Source organism: Chlamydotis macqueenii, chromosome 23 (genome assembly GCF_036417535.1).
Source record: "Chlamydotis macqueenii isolate bChlMac1 chromosome 23, bChlMac1.mat, whole genome shotgun sequence".
Taxonomy (NCBI): domain Eukaryota; kingdom Metazoa; phylum Chordata; class Aves; order Otidiformes; family Otididae; genus Chlamydotis; species Chlamydotis macqueenii.
In genome coordinates this window covers 3,660,956-3,685,267 of record NC_141578.1, presented here as the reverse complement: position 1 = coordinate 3,685,267, position 24,312 = coordinate 3,660,956, and the positions used below count along the sequence as shown (strand labels likewise).

The window sequence follows — 24,312 nt, the reverse complement described above, 5'->3', positions numbered from 1 at the left end:
CCACTCAGAGCAACAATCCCTATCTGCAGTCCTGGGGAGAAAGCTGCTCCTGTTCAGCAGGGAACAGAGCAATGGAATTGGTAGAAACTGAGGACTTTTGGGAGGACATACAAAGAGGACTCAGCTGGAACACCTCTGACTGGTTCTGCTGGGGTATTCCCCAGTATGTACGCTTAGAGGTGTTGTTAGGCTAAGGAACAAAGAACCAAAGGAGTGGAGTGATTTGCCACAATAGCTGCTCCCCCCACGCAATCACTTCTGTGTGTGCCATTTTGACACATTTAGTACTTTTTTTTTTTGTATTTTCAGTCATCTGAAAAGAGCCTTTTAATGAAGAACAAACATACAAAGTTAATAAGCATAAATAAAACAAGACTGAAGCCTTTGTTCTCCCTGCGCAGGATTTCTTTTGTGTTGAAAATGAAAAACATCTTTTTGATCAGAGGTTTAGAGGTTCAAAATACTACTCATGACAGCGAACACAAAGGTCACATATATAACACACACTTCACACGTTGGAATCTCATTTCTACACTTGTACAGATGGCTTTCATTTTCTGCAAGGTAGATGATACGTTGCAAATTTTTAATGATGCCATCAGCGTTGATTTGTTGTGCTGAATGCCCTGAGAACACCATGCAGTACGGTGACGCGGAGAAAGAAAGGGGGAGAGAATGAAAATGAAAAAAAGCATTAGAGGATGAAAAAGAGGAATTTCTGTAGGTGAGAGGAGATTCCCAAATCCCTTTCCCAACTAACTTTCTTTCACCTTACAAATAAATCTTCCAGTGATGTGGCCAGAAATATTTGAAGAATCTATGGGAGATATTTCTGTGGACCAGTCAGCTGGTTTTAATCCGGGATGACCCCCCCCCTGCTCCGCTCCCCCACTCTTTCATTGTGAGCAGCATCCCCCATTTGTGCAGGGGAAGAGAAGGGCCCCATGTCCCACATTTTTAGTAAAAATAGACAGCAGCTATTTTCTTTAGTCAGGCAAAGGGAAACCACAGCACTGGGTTCTTGGTCCTTCTGGTTTCTGGGCTGTGCCTTTTGAAATTGAAAGTTTCAGGCCCTTTCATGGTCTTTCTCCCGTTTCCCAGTGTCTGCACAGCGGTTCTGACGCAGCCCGTTCAGCTGGAGCCGGGCTCGGTGGCAACCATGGGCCATCGGACACGGAGGGAAAAAATGAAGCCTGTTGCATAAGAAAGTGTTCCTTCCAGATGATGACTTGGCAAAACTGATGCCTCTGCAAGCCACATTATCAGGCTGGAAAGGCAAATTACAGACTGCAGGCATCCTAAAAAGCCTATTGTGTGGGTGTGCAGAGGGAAAAGAGAAAATTCCAGGAAAACCAAATTTTGGTCACTGCTGTCCATAGATAGTCAGTTTCCTGGCTTTGGCAAGAGAGAGCACAGCAATATTAAAAAAGGAAATTCCTTCAGAGTAAAAATTAAAAAACCTGATGGCCTCCAGACTTCCAGGATCTCGAACCAGCAATGTTATTCTTTGCTGAATCATAAACAGGGGCTCATTTTTTTGGTATGTTGATGATGAATTAAAAAAGAGTGACCAGCAGCTGGAGCTTTTAAAGGGGCAATGCCGATGCAGGGCTGATGCTGACGGGCAGCTGGTGTCACACGTGGGCTTGCATCGAGGCTAATGCCATTTATTGGGATGGCCACTCAACGGGGGCATGTCCGTAAGCTCTTTGCTGCAGAAAGTTTTTCTCCATATCCTGAAGGCTGCCAACAAACACGATCAGCACCTTTTCTACACTGGTTTCTATATCTTATATTTTATATCTACCGTCCGTCCAACTTTGATCTACCAAGAGCTAAGCCATTTTCTTCCACGGTCATACTGCAACTACAGTGTCATCAGTGACATAAAAATGAAACTGCTTAACATACATGAAGGACTTGAAAACCAAATCCAATGAGCAAATAACTATATCATTTGCTGTAGGAAATCCCCAAAATAAAATGAAAAACAGGTACCATTTTGTGCATGTGTGAGAAAGAGCGAAGACAGCATTTCACGCTTACTGGTTTGAGGATTTCAAAGCACTTCAAACATCTTGATGTGTTGTATCTCACATTGTTTTCCCTAAAGCAGAGAGATATTGCCACCGTTCTCAGCAGGAAAGAACAAGGGCTCTGGCACACAAGAGCTAGCAAAGCGCGCCGTGGCAGTTTGGTGTCACAGTCTGCGCTTGCCAGAAGTCCCTGCTGCTTTAGAAGGAGATGGCCCAGTTTAAAGTCCATCACACGCACTCAAACTGCTGATAAATACGGACTGGTGCTCAGCAGGTCAGGCCATGGGGTGCAGCAGCCGGGAGCGCGCAGTTTCGTCTGCTGGCACGGCAGCGGCAGGGCGGACCGCTGCAGGGACGCAGAGCCTGGGCCCAGCACAGAGGTTTGCTCCAGTGCACGTGATTCAGAGCCGGCAGGCACGGGGAGCTGAGGCTTCTTCCCTGCTCAGTCAGTCATTCCCTGGTCCAGCGGGCAGGAGAGCCGAGGATTTCCTGGTCTCGGTTCCATGCTGAAACACAAGTCTGCTATTTCCCCCCCCACCATAGCTCATCTCTTATTCATTCTTAACTTAAAAAAAAAATGTTTTCACTGAATTGAAGGGAAGTTTGGTTGAGTACAAATTCAAGATTTGACCCAGGGGAGGTGTTTCCTAATATCTTTCCCATTACTGGCAACCACTGTATTGCCTTTCCTCTGACTTGGTCAGACTTTTGAGTACAACTAATTAGTTCAGAGTGATATCATCTGAAAACTGAATCTCAGCAATGCTTAGATATATCCAGTAAAGACATACATGAGAATCCAGAAGGATTGTTGCTTCAAAGGTCAAAATATAGCTTTTTAGTTGCCTTAAATCCCCTTATTAGAGCAGCTTTTGGTAAGTTTGGACCAATTTTCTATCAAACAAAAGCCTGACTTGTTGGTACTGTTTGGGTTTACGCTATAGCCATCACTTCTCTATCTGAATGTGCCTGTTCCTGGGATATGTATCCATTTAATGAGTTCCTTACCAAGATTATTGAAGGAGAGAAGCAGCTGGATATAGGGAAGCCCTTCGTTTCGGTGGCTCCCAGAACAGAACAAAGTGGTGACCGGAAAGAGGTATGAATGGATGGAGAGAGATGTGAACAAGCGTTTAGCAATTCACGACATCTTTTGGCAAACCATTTAGGAGAAAATTTCCAGAAGTGGCTAGGGCTTTGGAGAGTCTCCATTTCAGAGCAGCTGGGCCAGATTTTACTCCAGTGGAGCCAGCTCAGTTTGCCTCAGCTAACAATTTAGGGCAGCAGAGATTTAAATGTAGTTTCACCTGACTTTTTATGAAAAGCATTAGAACAAGTTTGTCTTCACCTGTCATTTTAGCAGCTGTTTTCTGCCTTAGTTCCCTTTTCCTAACGAAATCTAAAATTAAGTCACATTTTCATTGACTCAAACTTGTACCATAGTAGCCATCCCCAGGTGAATGTTCAGTTTTGCTCCCAAATCAGGCATTTTAGAAACCAGGCCAATTCAGCTGGTAAAGATAGACAGACCATAGAAAAAAAAATGCAAAGCTGAAACCAATCAATTTCAGAAAGCAAATGGGGCTTGGAAAGCCCCCAGTTATGATATATTTAGTTCATTTTAGGGGATTATCTGTGGTTGCCAATTATGCAAATTGTTAAAAAATACTGCCCTGAAATTTTACATCTTTTTTACAACACCCTTGCCTTGTCCATCCTTCTTCCCTTTTCCTGCCCTCCCCTGCATTGATCTTGTTGCCTATGTCTTGTGCACCATATTCGGTAGATTAGATACGTTTGGGTTTTTCTAAGAATTTTGGGTTGCATGGTATTTGTCATTTGATGTGGCAAGCCTGGTGCCTAGCGCCCGTTTGCCAATGCAAACTGCCAGTCAGTGAGTCAGAGCCGGCTCAAAGCTTCTCAGCAGTGCAGACAGAAAGGGAATTTGCTGTGGCTGTACTGGAGAGAGGATGAGTTCCCAAGGATGAGTTCCTGAGGATGTTCCCAGCCGGAACAAGAGGAGGGAGGAGGGAAAATCCTTGAAAGCTGGCCTTTCAAGGCAGAAGTTGAGCCTGGTCTGGGATGAAGCTGTTTACAGCACCTCAAGCCTGCGTCCCAGCTGTTCACTGCCTGGTAGCACCCAGCCACATTTTCCAGGAACCCACAAAGCCAAGCAGGCATCAGAATCATGGCAGCAGGGCTGGAGACAGCCAGCACTCCTGAGGAGATGGGGTGTGATAGACTGAGCACTGGGCTGGCAGGCAGGATGGCTGGATTTTAATCTTGGCTTGGCCAGGTGGTAAATGAGGATGGAGACTGGGCAGGTCTGTGCCCAAGTCTGGACTTGGAGGATTGTTCCTTTGCAGGAACAGAGGGGATCACATCAGAACAGGACGGAGGGTGGGCTTGGAGGAGGTGTGCTACGGCGTCACAGTTGAAACACTGCGGGACCGAGCTCTGGGGTGCCAGGATTGGAAGGCAGGAATCTCATCAGATCAGTCGAGTCTGTGCTAGATTTGGTGCTAGACTATGCTGTGCGCATGTGCCTGTGAGCGTTTTGGGGGCCAGAAAGAAAACGATTGATACCCCACTGACTTCCCCGCTTGCGGTGCACCTGGCCTGCTGTTACCTCCAGCATAGGCTGAGGATACGCTACAAGGGCTTTGAACCAGAGGCAGACCTTGCAGGCAAGAAGCCTTTACCATGAGCTTGCTGGCTGCGCTCTGTTCACCCTCGGTGTAACTGAAAGGAAACATCTTGTACCAACCCCACATCAGGCAGAATATGCCTACGCACGCCAAGCTGAGCCGCTCTCACGTCCAGCACAGCAGCTGTGTCTGTGCGTGGCAGACCCTCTGTGCTGACATCCCAGGGACCATCCCAAAGCTCACCATCTTTGCTGCCAACCCGGCTTTACCACATAGGAAGAAAATTTTAAGGACCTACGAACCATAGTGATAAAGTACAGGTGAAGGGGAATGTCACACCCCTCTCTTAATGAATGGAAGTAAAATACAATCCACACAGGAGCACAGCCATCATTCAGATAACCTGCAGCTTTGAAGACAAGTCTCCTTCTCTAAATATTAGGCTATGCTCCCAGAACACCTTTCCCTGAAGGCACAAATGTCACTATTTCTTGTGACTGTCACAGCCAGGCACCTCTGTATATCCCAACAGACGTATAGAGATCAAATTCACTGAGATGCTAGCATCTGTAATAAAATACGGATGCAGTTCTGGTAGTTGTATATTATCTGTGTATGCTTCTGCATTCATGTCACCAATAATTACTGACATTAACGACATGCTAATGAGAGACACTCTGTGAATGCACACACATCACTGGGCGAGCAGTATTCCCCCTGTATTTAGGCAGATCTCTGGTGGAGTCGTTCCAGCAGTCACCTGATACGTTAACCGTTTCTTCCAGCACTTACCTACTGCTTTGCATTTGCTCTGCGCCTTACAGCACAGGGGCTGCTGCTCCTGCCTCTCCACCCTGCCCTCTCCTAGCACCACAGCACGGAAGAAGATGCCTTCTGAGACATCATAAGCTGAAATCGGTAGTGGTTTATATGGCCAGCTGAGTTAGAAAAACATGATACGGTGTCCTATTCAACTATTCCTACAAGACAGCCAGGCTTCAGCCACCCCAAGCTGACCTGCTGCCAAAAGCAAGTCCACAGCTTACACCCCTGCCCTGCACGTGTGAGCAGAAATACTGTCCTTCTCACTTTCCTACAAAGCCCAAGCAGAAGGGAAACAGATCTACTACAGTGCAACACCAGAGTCAGGCTCCTACCAGGATACTGTCTGTAGCAATTAAAATATGAACTTCCTTCCCACTGCGAACCGACAAACAAAGAGGTTCCTGCAATCAGGCATGAGTGCTTCTGAGTTTATTTTTTTTTGTAGCTCTTCAGCATATTTATAAGGTGAGCTGGCAGACCATGTCCCCAAAACAAGTGTTAACATCTGGACAGTGAACAGTCTGCTGCGGGTGTTAGGGGCTGGGACAGACTGCTTTCAGGGTGGAGGACCTGAAATCCAGCTGGATATGTTCTACTGCTGACACAGGGATAAATCCACGGTATCCGTCCCACACTGAAGAACCCTCTGTTGCTACTGGTATTGTGAAACTGCACAACATCAGCAGCTGGGGAAGGAGAGAAGATGAGAGGATGGCAGTGCTTGGTAAACTGCAAAGGAACGCAGGAGCATCCCTGCTTCCCGGTGAGGGAACTGGGTCACTGAAGTGACTTGCTCATCACTGACCGGCAGATGAGTGTCAGGCCTGGACAGGGCGCCTGCAAGTTCCATAGCCCAGCAAACAAAAAGACCTTGCAACTGTTGTTGGCTCTTCTTCACCTCTTTGGTTGGGGAGACTCCCTGCTGCACGGCCGCCTTGCCAGTCCCATCCAGGCTCAGGGCGATGATAAGCGCAGAACTGCTGAGTAGCCCCACCGCCGGAGCCACGGATTATCTGCACAGCTTGGGCCAGGCAGGAGCGTGGGGCTTGCCAGGCCTACTAGGAACTGGCATTACCATTAAAATATCCCTTCCTTCCTAATGTATCTGAGCCAAAGCCCATTGCAAGCAGCTGAAGGATGCTGGCCCAGCAGCTGTAGAAGCAGCTGGAGATGCTGGAATTGGATCTGCTGGAACTGGAACTAGAGATGCTGGAGCTGCTGTTTTGGACCCATACGGTATTACACAGCCAGATATTCAGCTGTCACGGGGGCACTGCAGGGATTATTAAGCAGTGCCGGGGATGCGACCTCTCTGGGAAGCCATGGTCCTTGCCTGCTGAAAGCCTACAAGGGAATGAGGAGCATGTGACAGACAAACACACGAGGAACGTGGGGACAAGGACGCACAGGTCGTCATGGCCTGGCGGGTGCAGCAGTGTTAGCTTTGCTGTTCCTTGACCTGGAATGCCCCTGCCTTTGTTCTGCAAGCGTGACTTTGGAACAGAGATCTCTGGAGTCTCTCCTTTGGCTTTTCCTCCTGTGCTTAGGACCAGCCTGGTCCCTCAGCCAGGCTGAACTTGCCAATGTGATCCTAGGAAGAATAAAAAAAGAGAGATACATTTCTAACACCCAGTGCACCAGGGCAAGCAGGGGACAGCTGAATGGGTGGAAAGCTGCAAAAAAGCAAGTGGAGGAAGCATGCAGAGAACTGGGCAAAGCAAGGAAGATGAACTGCATTGCTCTGCTCATTCTGTGACAAATGCGTGAGGCTCAGCTGGCGAGGTGACAGGAGGAGATGGCTGGTCAGATTCTGCCAAGGAACTTCCATTTCCCAGGCTGAGCTCTGAGCAGTGCACATGATGGAAAGTAGAGTGACTTTTTTACTCCTCCCACCTGAGCTCCAGGGGCTTCTGGCATTCAGAAAAGGCAAACGTCAAATTGGCAAGAGATTTTGACTTCCCAGCCCAGGCTGAGACAGAAACTGGGAAGATGCATGCATGCTTAGAAAGCCAGAAAGAAAGAAAAGGGAGAACAAGGAGAGAAAAATAAAAGCTAGATCAAGGGCTGAATTTTCAAAGGCACTCAGCAGCCAGCAAATCTTTTTGTTCTCAGGACAGTGGTGGAAGAAGCAGAGTCTGGATTATTCTCAGCAAAAGCTGAGCGTTTTTAGAAACCTGCCCCCTCCGCTTCCATGCCTATGATGAAGATTTCACAGAGACGAGATCTGTTTGATTTAAAGGGATAATCCTGTGGTCATGGATGTAATACACAGATCTGGGTGTCTGAATGGAAGCTGCAAGAGACTCACTGCACGCCTTAAAGCAGCCATCTGGGAACGCATGCCAGGCCCAGCGTGGTCTGAAGTGACTTGGCCATCATCTTCTGGAGGACCTGGTGTCTCAGTTACGGGCTGGAGTGGTCTTGCCCTGTTTGGCAGCTGACAGACTTCGTAGTGCAAAACGTGAGGGTAAAGACGTGGGGAGTGGCTGAGCCAGCCTTTCAATAATGGTCTGAAAACTCAGGACAGAGTCGAGCACCCAGCACAGCAGCCAATTCCTGGGAAGCAGTGACTGATGAGTTCAGCTCCTGCCTTGACCTCCTCGAGGCTGGGGAGTAGTCAGTTTGCAAGTGCCTCTGAGAGTTACCAGAACACTCCAGGTCAACTGGGATCTTGACTTTTCCTTGCCAGAAAAGGATCAACTCTTAATAGCTACAGAGGAGGAAAGAACAGAAAGCCCTAGAGGGAAGTAAACAAGTTGGAGGTGATGGGAGATGACAGTTAGACCTCACTGCTACTTAAATTCTCTTGCATGCTCTGTAATTCAAGGGCCTTAGCCAAGGAAGTTGGAGTTACTCCTGGTCCTATGAGTCCCTCTGAGGAAATAGCTACTGAAAGAGGACTTGCCTCCCTGCCTGATGTTGGGAGCAGCCTCTTGGGAGATGCTGGGGTTGCACCCTAAGGCATGAGAGAAGGGAAGGCAAGACTCTCCTTCACTACTGGCTTGGGAAGGAGGTTTCCTCCGCACTGGCTGTGCCCAGCAAATACATAAGCAATAAGGAGACGCTGGGAGACTCCCCCAGCCCCTGCCACCAGCACCCTGCCAAGGCCTGAGGTCCCCCCATGAAATCCGTTGGCTCGCCTGGAGCTGCTGAAGGGCATCAGTGCATCGCTTGCTATTTTGGACAGAGCCCCTTTCCTGTGGTCACGCTCCAGGGCAGAAGAGTTGTATGCACACTTGCAGTTACCACTTGGCTGCCTGGTTCAAGATGCAGCTGTTTGGTCACTTGGAATCAGTCAGTCCTCTCCTGTGCATGCGGGGTTAGCAGGAGCTCCTTCCTCCCCAGGCAAGGATCAGGCGATGTATTACTGCATAAAGCACAGCCGAATACGGAAGGGCTTAATTTTTGAACAAAGGCTGTGACCAGCTTCACTGGAGCCAGAGCAGATTCTACTTGGGAAAAAAAAAAAAAGAAAAGAAAACAAACCCCCCAAAACAACCACCCTTTCTGCTGGCAGCCGTAGTGAAAGGAATGAGATCTGGCTCTTCTTAGCAAACTGCTGGGCCTGGGAGTGCTTGAAAGGTTTCCTAGAGACAACAGTGCAGTGCATGGAAATGTTTTCCATTTGCAACAGCACTCCTACCTCGTTCTTCTCAGTGCACCAACCTAAGCATGACCTTTCGGGGTCTGACAGCTAACAACCAGTCCTGGCTCCTGCCACTTCCTTTTGAGCTTACAATGCCAACTTCTTGTGATTCCTAAGCAAGATTACAAGCCAGAAAGAGCTTGGATATTCTCTGGATATCAAGATTATCTTGTGTTTTAAAATGCATGAGAGGAGATGCTAAACCACATGCTTCAGAGTCAACACCAATAACGGTTCTTGCAAATTATCCCTAGCCTACTTGTGCAGGGTGGTTCTGCTTTCCTCTGAGTCAGCGAACGCTGGCCTTTGGATAGAGAGAAGACTGATAAATGAGCCTAAAGTTTCATCAGCACAGCAATTTCTGTCTTCTAGTATCTTAAGTTTTCCAGAGAGAATGAGGAGCATTATTCCCTTCACGCAGACAATGAGATGTACAGTAAAAGAAATAGGTAATAAACGTTCACAGTGAAAAGAAAAAGTACATATGGGAAAGAGCCAGGAAGCATCAGGGCTTGGGGATTAACTTCCTAGCTCTTTTCTGCCTTGCTTGGTAGCCTGGGCGGACCTCTTAGACCACTACATGCCTCAGTTTCCCTCCAGCCAACAGGATCAGACCCTTGGAAAGGGACCTAGTAATTAACTTGGTGTAAATTAATCAGCTTCAGTCAGGATTGAGAGACTTTAATAGCTGAATGCTAGCTTTTGTAGTGACAACTGCCACAATGTACTTTGAAGTGGCCTGCCTGCTTGAAGTGGTACAAGCTCCAGGACTCAGGAACCAACAGCTATTATCTGCCTTCCAATGGGTATAAAAGCACCCCCCACCCCAAGATCCGGGCTTTTGGACTCCGATGCACACAAGGAGAGACTGAGGGGGTGCCAACCTCGCTAGATAAGGTGGACAAAGGAGCTGCATGAGAAACCAACTGCACAGGGAGAGCAAGGACAATCTGGGATCTGGTTTCCTGGGTGAAACTGCTCAAGTCTGGGCTGCTGCCAAAGGGGCTGTCCCACTCTCCCCCCTGCCTGACACCAGTCCTCCTCCCTTCCTTGCACGGAGGCTGGTCTTTGTGCTGGCTGCTCTGTTCTGGCCGGGTTAAACTCTGCCAGATCAGGGAAAAGACCTGGCTGGCTGCAAAGCTGCGTTACCGAATGGGCAAAGTGCAGACAGGAAAACCATGCCCAGAAGAGACTTAGGTCAGCTTTGTCTCAAAATCAGGTGGGCTTCTACATTTGCTCCATCCAGATAAAATCTTTACCAAGCAAAGGATATTGTGGTTGCAAAACCATTTAAGTATAACTATATTTAAATTAGTATATATGTAAAAGAAACCATGTTAATGTAAAGTAGGACCATATTTGTATAAGAGCATCTACTGCTTTAACGATGCTGGCAAATAAACCTCCCACAGCTCAGGAGCTATTTACATGGGTGAAGCATGGACTATACCTGCATCTTCTGAGCCTCAGTGATCACCAGGGCAGGCAGGCGTTCTGGGGAGCAGATAGATGTGCTGCAATAAAGGAAATGCTCATTACTACGTGAAACACAGAAACCGAGACTACTGCAATTAATTGAAAAAGGAAATCAGAGCTGGTTCACTAGACCCTAAACATAGAAGAGAAGGGAAAAATAAAAACAACAATCTGGGGAAAAAAATAATAATAATCTTCTCAAGGCCCCGCAAAGATAACTATCACAGACTACACCCCAGCTGACCCGAAGTCACCCTGATACACGGCTACTGAAAGTGCAACTTCTCAGCTGGCAGGGTGGGGCTGCCAGCATCTGTACCGGGGATTCGTCCCTCCGCCCGCCACAGCGGCAGCTGGAAACGGCTCAAGAGAAAGAAAAGCCTCAGCAAAACAAGACACTTTAGAGGATGTTTTTCTCTAGAGAGGCTGGGAAAGTGTTTGATTTATCTACCTGAAAATAAATATATATGTATGTTCTATTCTGCTCAGTTAGTCTCTCTCCTTCTTTACCTCAAGGTCATGCTGTACTGCTTGTCCTTTGAGGAGTGGAAGAAGCAGGATTTGGCTGTGATACCATAAAGGGGAATTTTTCCTGAGGCTGCTGGACATAAACACATCCTGTGGTCCTCTCTGTCTGTCCAGGCCCCATCGCTGCAGCCCAGCCTTACCACAATGGGTCTCCCTACGCTGCAGCACGGACTGGAGCTGGGCAGGAAACATTTTTCCCATCCCACAAAAATCTTCCTGTTCTGCATCAGGATGAACCCAAGAGCTTTCAGCGCTTCTCGTCTTGTTTTCTAAAGAAACAAGCTGTGTGCAATCCTGCTGCGTGTGTCTGTCCTGCCTTTCCCATAAATTCTTAATTCTTTGGCCAATTTCAACCAAGTCTGACTGCCTTGATCAGGTAAGGGTGTTACAGTCCCACAAGTCTCATACAAGCAGGCGGTTCAGGAGGAGAGACCCAAATCATACTTCCAACAAGAAATAGATTCAGTCCTTTCCAGACACCAGATAATGCACACAGGAGCTCCAGTTTTGTTGCAAGTCTGGTCTTGTTGCTCATGGTGATAGTGTCTGGGAAGCTCAGTGGCATGACCTGGGACGCGGGAGGACAAAGCTCAAGTCCAAGACTTGCTTCCTTCACAATTCTCAGTCTGTGTTCAAAGCGGTGCCTACAGCCAGGGCAGCGGGGTCACCCTTTCTCTCATCCTAATATACTTCCAAGCACATAAAGAAAAATCATTGTTTTCTTCCAAAAGTTTGCACCGGGGAGTTCCAGCCAGCTGCGGGACAGGTACAGCAAGCAGAGGAGTGGGCTGCTCACCACTGCCTGCAGCTGGCAGAGCGGGGCATCGGTTGGGGGCGGCTCTTCTCCAGCATCCACTTCCTCACTCTTCACCAGCAAGAAACTTGCAAAGGCCACAAACATTGCCTTGGCCCTTTAGCAAACCCCCTCCTGCTCCCCGGACTGGGCACTGCCTCACCACATCACACATCCCTCCACCTCGGCTTTTCACCACACTTTGCAGAGCAGACTTCCCTTACTTATTTTATTTTTTTTTTTTCTCTTTTTGCTGCCACCTCGCAGGTCTTTACCAGATCTTTGCAGATGGTGTCTCAACGCCTAATCACGCATCCCAGCTTTTGCATTATCTGGGCCCTGGAGGCCACCTTGCAACACGCATCCCTGCCAGAAAGGTCAGAGATAAGCAAAAGGTCCTTTTGTGCTCCACTCTCCCTGCCTGGGTTTCTTAGAACCTAGCTGCCCTCAAAAAGAGAAAGAAGATAAACAACTGCGTAGGGCCGGTGACTGATAGCGCTTCAGCAAGCCCCTAGCACCGTCTTCTAATGCCCACGCAAGGAGGAGGTTGCCCTAAGGTATCGGCAGGCTCATATCCCTCCAGAGAGGGCTGAGGGCAGCAGGGTGGGGGAAAGAGCTGGCTGCGTTTTCAGAGGTAGCTGTGCAATCAGAATTGCAGGTGAAGCACAGGAAGATACATACAGACGCAAAAGAATCTGCTCTTGTAGCCGGTGAGAGGCAGAGATGCGTTGCAGCAGCGTGCTTCAACTGCTGCAAGCTGTAGGCTGGCAGGAACGTCTGCGAAAAGGAGCATTTAAAGAGGGTGAGGTTCGTGCAAGCGCTGAGAGCTAGCGCAAAGCCTCAGACTTACCTCCACACCCCAAGCTGAGGTTGGTGACGGGTAAGAGGGACAGGACACCAAGCTAGTTTTGGCTAAGGTGCAGAGAAAAAGCCATTGCTGATTGCCAGCTCTGAGCTGGGGAGGGGCAGTTACCAGGGAGGCAGCGCTGGACAGGTCTGATCGCTGAACTGGGTGAAGCCTCCTGCTTTTAATCAGCAATAAGTCAGAAGGCACTTTGATGATGGTGGATAGAGAAGTAAGATCGTAAGTACATCTCCCTAGGCCTGTGTATTTTAAGGTGTGCTTAACTTCATTTCCATCACAGCTGCTGCGAGGTTTGCTCCCAGCTTTGACCAATAAACACAGCCTTGGAAAATCCCATCACTGCAGTTTAACAGTGATGAATCAGTGAATACCTGCAAGGTGTTTTGATGATGGAGATTTCTCAAAGAGGCAGCGCAAATACTGCTGCTGCTGCTTCTGGATGAAGAAAACACACGGGATAGGTGTTTAGCTTATAACTGGAACAAAACGTAGATGTCCATGCCAGTCATACCGCAGACTCCTTTCTCCTCTCAGCCAGCGCGGAGGTGAGGAGCAGGAATGTCTGAGAACAGCTGTGTCAGTTTGTGCTCATCCCTGTAGGGCTGAGGTTCCACATGACCCACAAAGGGACTCGGTACACCATGCCTCAGTTTCCCTTTCCACAGTACTTTGAGGCTGACTGAAGATGACATTAATAGAACGCAACTTTTTTTTATAATTCGTGCATTTTGTGGCTTTTTAAAAAAATTATCAACTGGGCATATAATACCAGCTGCCCAAAGCTATAGTGCAGAAAGTCAAAGGCGTATGTCTTTGATTTATGAGGCCTCCATTCAGTCCAGTTTACCTCCCCCTGTAGTTCCCATGGGAAAAGTTGCTCGTTACTTCCTATCCAAAATCTCCTGTATGGTATGGCTGGGAGCTGCTAGACAACCACCTCTTCCTGCCCTCGCTACAATTTTCTCAAAGTGAGCTGGACACGCTGCTTCTCCCTTCTGCTGCGCTGAAGGCACTGGATTAATAGGAAAGGCTGGCACTATGGTTTTGCTTAGTAAGGTGGTGACCAGGTTAAAAATCTTGGTGATCCAACCTAAGGCATAACGAAGAGGAAGAATTCAGCATGTGTAAACACTGCTGGAAAACATCCTACCTGCACAGAGCACCCTGCCGCTGTGCACGACTGCTGTACCACAGCCTCCAGAAACACTGCAATATCCCGTTCCTTTCCACTCCCAGGAGAAAGGCTGGTTCCAAAGGCTGGGGTAGGACTCGAGAGCTGGTTCAAGCCCCAAAAGCCTGTGTGAATCAACAAGTGTCTGCCCTATTTTTTTTTTTTTCTTTAAAATGGAGACTACATCTTTTGCTTTCGCACCCTATATTGTCCCAGTAAATCCATTCTGCCTTGTTGTCTCAACACACAGTGCTTCAGAAAGCCATGCTGCTGGGGCCTGCAGCTGTTACAAAGTGATTTGCTATAACCTCCAATATTAATATTTACATTCTTGTCTCCACAGGGAAAAGGCTTTTTTTTTTTTTTGTAGGGGCTCCTCAGTCTCCTGCCAGGGCAGCTCCCTTCTCCTCCAGCCGTGCTCTCCTCTGTGTCAGTCCCCTGCTACTGGGTTGTTATGAAGTGATGCCAAGTGTCTGCGTGAATTGTTTCAGGACAGAGATTATGATCTGAGAGAGAGGGGAGACACATTCATCTAAGTGTCAGCTATTACTGTGAACACATCAACCAGAGACACCAGAAACTAACAACGTGCCCTGGAAACTCCTGCTTGGGTCAGTAGGTTTACTCAGCTCTGTATACGAATTTGATGCCCATGGAAACAGTAGATCTTTCTTTTTCAGGCATCCGCTGCTTGGGATTGCAGTTGATCCTGATTAGTAATAAACTGTAAACCAGGGGCTGTGTGCATTTGTACTTCTGAACCTGACAGGGCTCTCTCTCTGTCTCTCATCTAGTAGATGGGGTTAGGAGATGCTGCAAGACAGACCAGACTCCTGTCTTTTGCAGTTATAACCATCCAAATCCTGGATGATTCCTCCCCTGGTGCGGGCAAGAGAGTGCTCAGACCCTGCACACCCAAGAGAAGGAAGGCTAGCCTATGACTAATGATGGCAGGGCTGCAGGGTACCATTCCTGTGTGCCAGCAGCTGAGACAGCAAGACACAAAAGGCTTAAAGACAGGGCTGGTGTTTGCCATCAGTTATACCCTGGAGACCCCATTGATTGCAGCGGGCTCCCACGTGCAACGTGAAACAGATCTCAGCCCATTCAGCCCCACAATATGCAAACCTATTTTTACCGTCATTACCTGACAAATATGTTAAAAGTATGCATAAGTGTTTATTTACTTCCTGCGCAGTAAAAGTTAAGAAGGAGAAAATAGATGCTCAGCAACGATCTCTGCTCACCTGCAGAGATTGATGGTTGGATGCACAGCTGAAAACTACAATGGTGCCCTAAAGACAGACTGGTTTCCATTCCCCATCGCTTGTCACTTCTTGCACCTGCAGATCTGGCTCAGCTAAACCCTTGCAGGCACAGCTAAGTGCCTAAGGAAGATGTGTCTGGTTGCACACGTGGATGATGCTTCGAGCTAAACCTGCAAACTGCTGCTTTGGAGCAGAGAGAGCATTTTGAGAGCAGAGCTTATGCTGGCAGTCCTCAGCCACCAAAGAGGTCTGCTGCATTTAGGCCCACGCTGTGTCCTGCGTTTAACCCTTCGCTTCGCAAGGTGACCGTTTCAAAGAGCTTTAACAGTTGCGTCAGAGGTGAAAAACAACCAGAAGTGAGGCAGAAAACATAGGTGGCCCAAAACCTTCGAAGAGACACAGGCTGAACATTACACAACGTATCTCAGCGGTCCTTTCCCGGCACACGCTGTCACAGCTATAAGCACATAAGATTTTCCCAGTTCTGATGCTGTCACTGCTGCTCTCATACTCCATCAGCTGTTTGCCTGTCGGCAGCACCAGGACGCTGGGCAGCGCTGAGGCTCCTCTCCGCTGAACTCTGTGCTTGCTCTGGTGGCATTTGTCATTTGGGGCACCACAATGCTGGGATTGAATCCTTCTCTGCCTTGATCAAGGCAGGTGACACAGGGCAAGTGACCTATATATCCGTACTCTACCAGGCTAGGGCTAGAGAGGTGGCCTGGACAACTACCACAGGCTCTCTCCTGTGCAAAGTAACAGAAAAATGCTGAGAGAGTTTCTGGGTAAAGATGAGAAGTGTCAGCTCCCTAGATGAAGAATTTGGGGAAATCTCTGCAAAATCTGAGACTTTCTGGGGTATTTCCAACAGAGAGGCTGACCCAGGCTCCGATTGGCAATGAAATTAAATACATCAAACAAAAAAGCAAGGGCAGAACTCCCATCCTTATTTATTTATTTTCTGGCTCAGGCTAGAAATTAAACAGGGCGGGTTTGGAAGGTACTTTCCATAAGCCTCGAGTCCATCTGTGCTTGCCTGCGCCCAGCTCCCCCATAAAACATGTGTGCATAGAAACCTGAGCTGTCCTGAAGAGCACAAGTCCCTGAATACTTGAGTTTAGGACAGACTGATTTCAAGTGAAAAGCCCTTTTAAGAGAAAGCCCCAGCCCCATAAGGAAAGAAAGAACACAAATCGTGTTAACTCCTAGGTTAGAGCAAGCAGGTTCACGTAGGTCTGCATGAAGCTGGTGACCTGCTCCTCTCTGCCGGCCTTGTGCTGACAAAATACCTCCTGGAGACAATACAGCCGCAAATAGAAGGGGAGGATGGAGCCATCTGCACAGGGACGCGTTGCTCCTCATCTCTCATGATGGTGATACATGTGGCATTAGGCTCCAAGCCCACAGCAGAGCTGATTTGAGCCCCATCAGATTTTGGGGTTCAGGCACCAGTGCAGGTCTCAGCACCTGGGCGTTAAGGGCAGAGGCACAAACAGTGATTGTGCTGCTTTGCACAAGGAGTTTGCCACAGGCCACGAGCCATGGCCAGCTGAACCCTGCTAGATGAGATCAGCAATGTTGCAGCAAGCAACCAGCAGCAGGTTGCACGTGCGGCGTGGCTGGCCTGTGCTCTGATGCAAAGAATAAAATGAGACCCTTTGAACTGCAGGGCTGTTCTTTTCCTTAACCTCCCATCTGCCCAAGCTGTGGTCCTTGCATTGCCAGTGCACCGGTTACCTCAAATAAATGCAAGGGCACGGGGGAGAAGGACACAAGCCAGCACTCCTGCACCAGCCTTCCTGCACCAGCTCTGACTTCTGCGCTCAAATAGGAAGTTGATGAAAACCTCACTTGGTTGCAAAAAGAAAATCAGATTTCAAAACCACTGTCAGAAACGCTCCAAAGTTTAGCAGGAGTCCTGGCATTAACCCTTTCCAGAAGGCAGGCCTCTTCCCAGCTCCACCTTGGGCCAAGGAGTGGCTGGCGCTGACACCAGATACCTGGTCATGCCTTGCTCAGCTCTTTAGGGGCTTTTTTTCTCCCCCACCACCCCCCCCCCCCGCCCAAGCTGTCACTTAGTCTCTTGTAACGTTGCTTTTATCTTGAGACCTATCACATGTCAAATCTGCTTTCATCAATAATCAGGTTGGGGGGTGGAGGAGACGGAGGAAAGGAGGGGGTTAGGAAGAACTGCTGTCTTGGTTAACGCGCTCATCCACTGCAAAAGAGGAGCAGAGCGGGGAAAATGAAACCCAGTGATAGGTTGGATGGCAAAACCATCACCCACTCAGCAAAACACTTGGCTCCTGGTGGGAAGATCCAGCTCCTCAGTGATTGCACAGGCTTTCCCAGTTCTGAGTTCCAGCCCCAAAATCTTGATTCCGAGGGACTCCTCAGAGAAGAGCCAGGTTTCACCTCTCTGTTTTGGGCCTTGTGTATTTTCCACCCAGCTGGGACATTTCTGCTCACCAGCCTAAGCGAGAATCACTTCTGCAGGGAACAGATTACAGTGACCTATATCTGTGCTCTACCAGCCCAGGGCAGGAGAGGTGCAGTTCAATGGTGGAACCCACTGATCCACGCTCAAGAAACCACTGAACACATGGAACATACCAGAGCACTGACACCACGTGCTTGCTCACAGGATCAACACTGCCATGGCTCTTCATAGATTCTACAAAAAAAAAAAAAAAATTTGGCTTGGGGGCTTCAGTTTGGGAAGTTACCCTTTTAGCATCCTTCCCACTATGTATGGAAAATGCCACTAGAAGACAGCACTTTTCAACTTCTTTTTTCCCCCCAACTCCTTTGCTGCCCTGGACTAGAAAGATGGTGCTCACCCTGACACCAGGAGTAGAGCGAAGATGGCTGCAGCAGCCAGGACACAGGACCACCAGATCAGCCGGCTGCTGATCTCCAAACACAAGCTGTTCCTGCTGCTGAAGCATGCAGTCTTTAATACCCAGTTAGGGAGCAACCTGCTCCCACGGGGAAGAGATTTCCCATTTTCTGGGAGGCAGATGAGGCATTGGATTTGTCTCACCTCTCAACACACACACCACGCTCCTGCGAGTGACCCTTTGGAAGCCTCCTGCCACGCAATGAAGCCTCCCTGCCAGCCCTGGCCCCTTTGGAACATCCCTATCACGCTTCCACTTCACCGAGATGCAGGTTGCAGAAAACCTTTGCAAAAGGTCCCAGCTCTCTGACTTTCCACCCAGGCAGGATCTGGGCAACTCACTCCTCCACCCCCAACACCCTCACTGCTGGCTGTGGATTTCCTGGCCCTCCCGCATGCGCAGCCTTGCCCAAAATGGGGCACGCTGGCTGGGGGTACGCAGGTGCTCTGTGTTTCTCACCCCCTTCCCCTGCTCTCCGCGTCCTATATCAGCCTGTGATTAAATCGAGCCTGTTTAACCGCCACAGCCAGATGTGGGGACCTCCTTCAGAAAAGGAAAAAAAGAAAGAAAAGAAAAAAAATTACATGTGGTGACAGTTGTCTGCACGTGAAGTGTGGCCTATAGCCCTCTGTATACCTTGAAGGCACAGGATCTTTGCTTGGGCCGTGGGAACTCAGTTTATCAGACCCTCAGAGACCCAGCCTTAAATACCTACCCAAAAATAGACCCTGCTGTCGGCGAGGCTGAGGAAACGCGTGCTCCCCCAGGCTTCACATGCCCTCCTATGCAACCCCCTCTCCGAAGCCTGTGCATATCTCAGTCCTCCTTGCCCAAGGAGCTCTTCCCCATCACCATGGGCCAATGTCTTGCTGTCCTCAGTCTCAGAGATCCCATTCCCTCCAGACAAAGCAGATACTTTCACAGCCACAGAAAACTTGTTCCACATCTGCCCCTGGAGTAGCCTCCCTTGCTCCCAGTCCAAACAACTTCCCTGCCACACAAGCGTGTCACCGTGAGGTCCAGCAAATACCCTTTCCATCCATAATAGGTGTCCTATTCCCACCATCCCTAGGAAGATCAGTTCTTGGGGTGACACCAGCATCCTCTTGGCTTGATGGAAGTCTTCACAGAAACCTAAATGATACCAGTCATGCTCTGAGGAAAACCTTGTCCAGGGAGCATGGTCCAGCATCAACAGTTTCTAGCCACAAACATTTTCTTAACTCTATTTTTTTTTGCCTCTTCAAAATTGCATTTCCGAGGACAGAATATTCTGGGATTTCCCAGCTCACCATCACTAGGTGGGACCCTCAGAGCGACCAAAGCTACAAGGCCCTAAGGAATTGCACAACAGAGGGTCAGCAAGCAGAGGCAAACCAGAAACTCTGCCAGGGCAAGTTCACAGAGGTTATGGAGAAAATTTCAGACGTAGAGAGGAAGAGACGGAGACATGAGAGAGGAAGGGAGGGAGGAGGAAGGGAGATTATATCCGTCCCAAGCCCGGAGCAGGGAGGTGAAGAGATAGAATAAGCAGCAAAGCCTATCGTTGCCTCCCAGCTGGCACAGATCCCCAGAGACAGGCTGTGGGTCACAGACCATTGTGGACAGGGCTGTCGTCTATGTGAAGCTTTATCAGCGGCTGTTTCTTCTTTCTTTCTGTCTTGCTCCAAACTCTTGATTTCCAAAAAGGGTGGGAGATGTCACAGAATCAGCAACACATCCTGAACAGCTGCTGCCACCCTCTATCTCTGCCTCACCCCTTGTGTCTCACTGCTGCTTCTGGGGCCTCCAGAGAAAAACTGCTCTGCCTGGTTAACACAGAGGGTCTGAAGAGTGACACTGCTCTGGAAGTCCAGAGGACTGCAGATGTCTGGTGGGATTCAGTTTCAGGTTCCCATTAGGTCCGACCGATTCAAGACTTCCATAGACTAACAGCCTTTGGGTCAAGCTCCTGTGGGAAGAACCACTTGGAGAAAACAGAGGTTTTTCACAGCTCAAGCTTATTCCATGACATGATCTGGAGCCCCTTGTTCCTCTCAAGGAGGGGGAGAACAGGTGGGAGAGGGTAGAGAGTTTTCTTCAACACCCAAGGCTTCTCATGGAACAACCGGTGTGAAGGTGGCCTTGCTGCACCTCCTGCCTGGGCGATGGGATTCTTGCATGGCCACAGACAGGAGGTGCGAACAGACATGGCTGGCCAGGTCTCTCCACCCATTTGCACAAAGATACTTAAGCATATAATTCCAGTTTGGATATGTGTCCGTGCTAGCAAAGGAAGCACTTTTTGAAGCACGTGTGATTTTTAGAGACACTAAGCAACACGGCTCCTTCTGAAATCAGGAAAGGCCATACAGGAGACAGGTTCTTTGCGGGGGGAAGTCCTTGAAAGAACAGTAACGCTGTTCAAGTGATACAAACCTCCCTCTCCTCGCTCATCCAACAGCCTATTTAAGGATTTCTTCCCAAGAAGCCTCCCTTTTCCGTGAAGATCCTTTTTTTTTGAGCACAGATGAATACACTTCAGGCTTTGTTCTTCAGAAGACTCTTACCAGCTTCTTGCCCCAATGGTGACAATTTTCATTTCATCTGAAAATGGGGATGGGGAGCTGGATGTGATCAAACAAGAATCAATCCAAACCCAAGCTCTAAACTCTGCTTGGACCTGTTGAGAAGGTCAAATAAGTGCCTACATTTCATCCATTGCTACTGCTTCTGTATGTCCATGATCCCACTTGTGAAGAAAATAGTGATTTTCATCAGACTGCAAGCTCAACTTTACTTGCTCAAAGTGCTTTCCTAAGAAACACCAGTATTCTTAAAATGACAGATTTAATGGGCAAGTAAAGGTGACAAATCCCTCTCAATCCCATTATTGTCACCCACTCTTGTAACAGTAAGCAGCTGCTTAACTTTGCAGCTCTTCCAGTCAGATCATTGATGGTTCTCAAGCCATTTCCCCCCACTTCATTTCAAAAATGGGTGAAAAAAAACAAGCACAGAAGGGGAAGCTTATTGCTATACACAAATACCAACGGCAGAGCCAGAACCAGGCCCTCTGAAACTGGTGTTCTAGTCATTGCACCCCAGCAGCAGACAAAAGCCTGCACTACATCACCCATCACTGTGGAAAGCATCCCCTCAAGCTAGTAAAGCCCCTCAGTCCAACCTGGGAGAATTTTAGCAAGCAACGTCCATGCACAAGACCCAGCCGAGGCACATGAGCGCCTCAAAATCCATCCAGTTTTCCCGTCCTTTGGAAATAGGAAGTGCTCAAAAAACAACCTCAAGCCCAGCTTGGACAGGCAATGTCACACAACCACAGCTCAGAAGAATTTTCCAAACTTTCATGTTCTTCTACTCTGAAGCGGAGCCAGGTCAGCCCACTCACAGCACAGCCCATGATCTGCTGCAGGAATTACTCATGCTGGCCCTGGATGCTCCCTGCCAGAGGGAACACAGGCAGCTTTGCCTGCTCTGATAGAGGAGCTACCTGCAACCCATCCCGGAGAGAAGAGGTATCCCACCACCCCATGGAGGAGCAGAATTCCTTCCCCCACTCCTACCCTGAAAGGGCAACACCCACTGTGTGGTTTCCTGAAACGAAAGCGCTATTTGTCAAAGACAGCAGTAAGAAACCCAAATGTGATGAGTGGCCTCTTCTGAGCTGAGAGCTGCCCGTGCTCATGCTCCAGGGTAAGGCTGTCACCCCACGGGGCCAGCAGCAACACCTTACCCTTTGCAAAATATCAAAGGCATATGCGATGCGGCTCTGGCTCAGAGCAGAGATGGCTTCATCTGCCAAGCTGTTAGCCACAGAGGGAAACGTGCAAAAACCTGCAGGAGAGAGACATTGCCCTGGCCTAGCTGTAATGCTGACATCTGCTTTACAAGAGAGACTGTGCCCACCTTGCTGTGCAGTACTTCCTCTGACAGCCCGAAGGGCTGATCCTCTGAGGATGACATTTAAAAGTCAGGCAGACACTTGAGGTGGGGAAGGGGCTTATGGCCCAAGGCAAAATATGCCAAACGTGGATAGAGGCATCAGCAAAAGGGATAATTCACATTGCATTTGCCACTTCTTGGTCAAGGACAAGTGAGAAGAGGAGGATTCAAGATTTGAGAAAGTTTAAGGTCAGACACATGGCTCTGACTGATCAATCCATGCTAGTGACAAGGCAGAGGCAATGTGTCTCTTCTCCCAGAGTCCTTCTAGCTGGTTTTAAGGGTCCCCAGCAGCCAGATCATCCCTTGACAAGGCAGGAGAAGGTTGGGCCAGACAAGTAGCGGCTCTCTGCTGAACATGCCATTGGCTCTGCTGACACCACCAGGGATATTTTGATTTACAGCATCCCTGATGCTGCAGGACCAAGGGACTGCCTCAGTGGCTGTTACATCCAGCATCTGGCATGTCCAAAGCAGCTGCAAACAATTTGCCCAAAGCAAAGATGGGAAGTCAGAATGACAGCTTGGAGATAAGACTGAGCAGAGAACTTGTTATCCTCTCCAGTGCAGGAGGGAAGCTGAGGACCATTTGCATTGTCTCTAAGAATCTGCACTGGAGACCATCCCCTAAACCTGGCAGTGTTCCTCAGCCTGTTCTCTCCATCCCTAGCATCTGCCATTCCTCAGAAAACAAAGTTCACACCCAACTAGGTGCACAAAAGCAGATTTAACCCATCTCCTCATCACCTTTGGGCCCTAAAGCTTCAGGCAAACAGAGGGACAGAATGGAGAAGAACATCCACTGAGTCACTGATGAGGCAGGACAGGCTGACCAGAGAGCTGCAACAGTTCTCGGCAGTGGAGACTCTGGACAGCCTGGAAGTGTGGGTTTACATGCTTGGTGGATTAGACATGGCACTGACTCAGAAACAGCTATGAGCTGGTAGAATGGGAAGGAACAGTTTTTATATCAGCTGGATAGTGTTGAAATAAAAGGCCTAGCGAATATCAATAAGCCCAGACCTGCTTTAAGCAGTAAAGATGTTCTGACATTCCAGTTTGGCCAGAGCTCCTGGGATCTCCTTGCTATTGTAGGCTCATCCTTATGGAGCACAACCTGCAGAAGGAGACACTGGACACATCTCTGCAGTCCCATCAGTAAGGGTGGGGGAGCCCTCCTGAGTGGCAGGGGAGGAGAGCCAGGGATGCTTTGGGGTCTGATTCCAGCACGGATGCTGCCAGGATAACCTCAGAAGGGATAAAACCACCTCATTTCTGTGTCTCGCTCAGCAACCTGCAGTTGAACTACAGCATTATCTCCCGGAAAGCCAGTCAGTCTTGATCTGGAGCCTTGACATGCTTGGGAGCGTACTGCACCCTTGAGGAGCCCAATTACATTCCTCTATGAAGAGATGCATCTGATTTCCTGTTCTAACTGTGCTGACCTGCACTTCCAACACCTGGATCCTGTTAGGACTCTGTTAGATCAAAGAGCCCTCCACCACCAGACACCTTCTCCCTGTGTGGTTATTTATAGGTTTGACAAAACAGCTTCAAGCTTTACTCTGCGAACTGCACGGCTGGAACACTTACACCGAGGTGTATTTTGCATTCTGGAAACTCTTCTTCACCCCCTGTGCATGTTACATCTTTTTGAAAGGTGACTGGAAATTCCAGATGCGACCCCTCAGAGCTCAGCTGCATCCCCACACCTCGCTACGAGCCCGGGCAGGGCAGTCCTTTCTGCCAAGGATCAGCCTCCTCCACCAAATAACAAAACCAGCAAGAAATCTGCAAGGGTTTTACTTCAGGAGGCTTTAATTAACACACATGTATATTGCCAACAATAACACCACTATCAAACAAATACAATTTCTCAAAATAGTAAATAAAATCACAAACAATAGCAGCAACAAGGCTATAAGCTGTCTGCATTTGAGTTTTAATTTCTGCAAGGAAAAAAAAACCCCAAACATTCTCAGATGTGCAGTTTATTCCCTCCTTGCCCAGCAGCAGCTTCCTCTGCTTAGCAAGTGTTTGTCGCTGTCAAACCGCACGATGAAACCCCTCAGGTCTGGTCAGTCAAGGAATTTGGGGGGCTTATAGGAAATTTTCAGCAACGAACGGGTGCAGGGCAGATTACGGTGGCCTCCTCACAGCTAAGGGGTGTGGGGTAAGCACCTAAACTGATTCCCTGTTGGCTATTTTGGTTTC

General features: G+C 48.7%; 1 protein-coding gene across 1 annotated transcript in view; it reads right to left on the bottom strand.

Moving 5' to 3' along the window:
• CCND3 (cyclin D3) overlaps positions 1-24,312 on the bottom strand; it is a 45,130-nt gene that overhangs the window by 17,109 nt on the left and 3,709 nt on the right. The window contains exon 2 of the mRNA XM_086765924.1: positions 10,606-10,669. Coding sequence (XP_086622050.1) covers positions 10,606-10,669 — 64 coding nt within the window. The remainder of the gene's footprint in view (positions 1-10,605; positions 10,670-24,312) is intronic.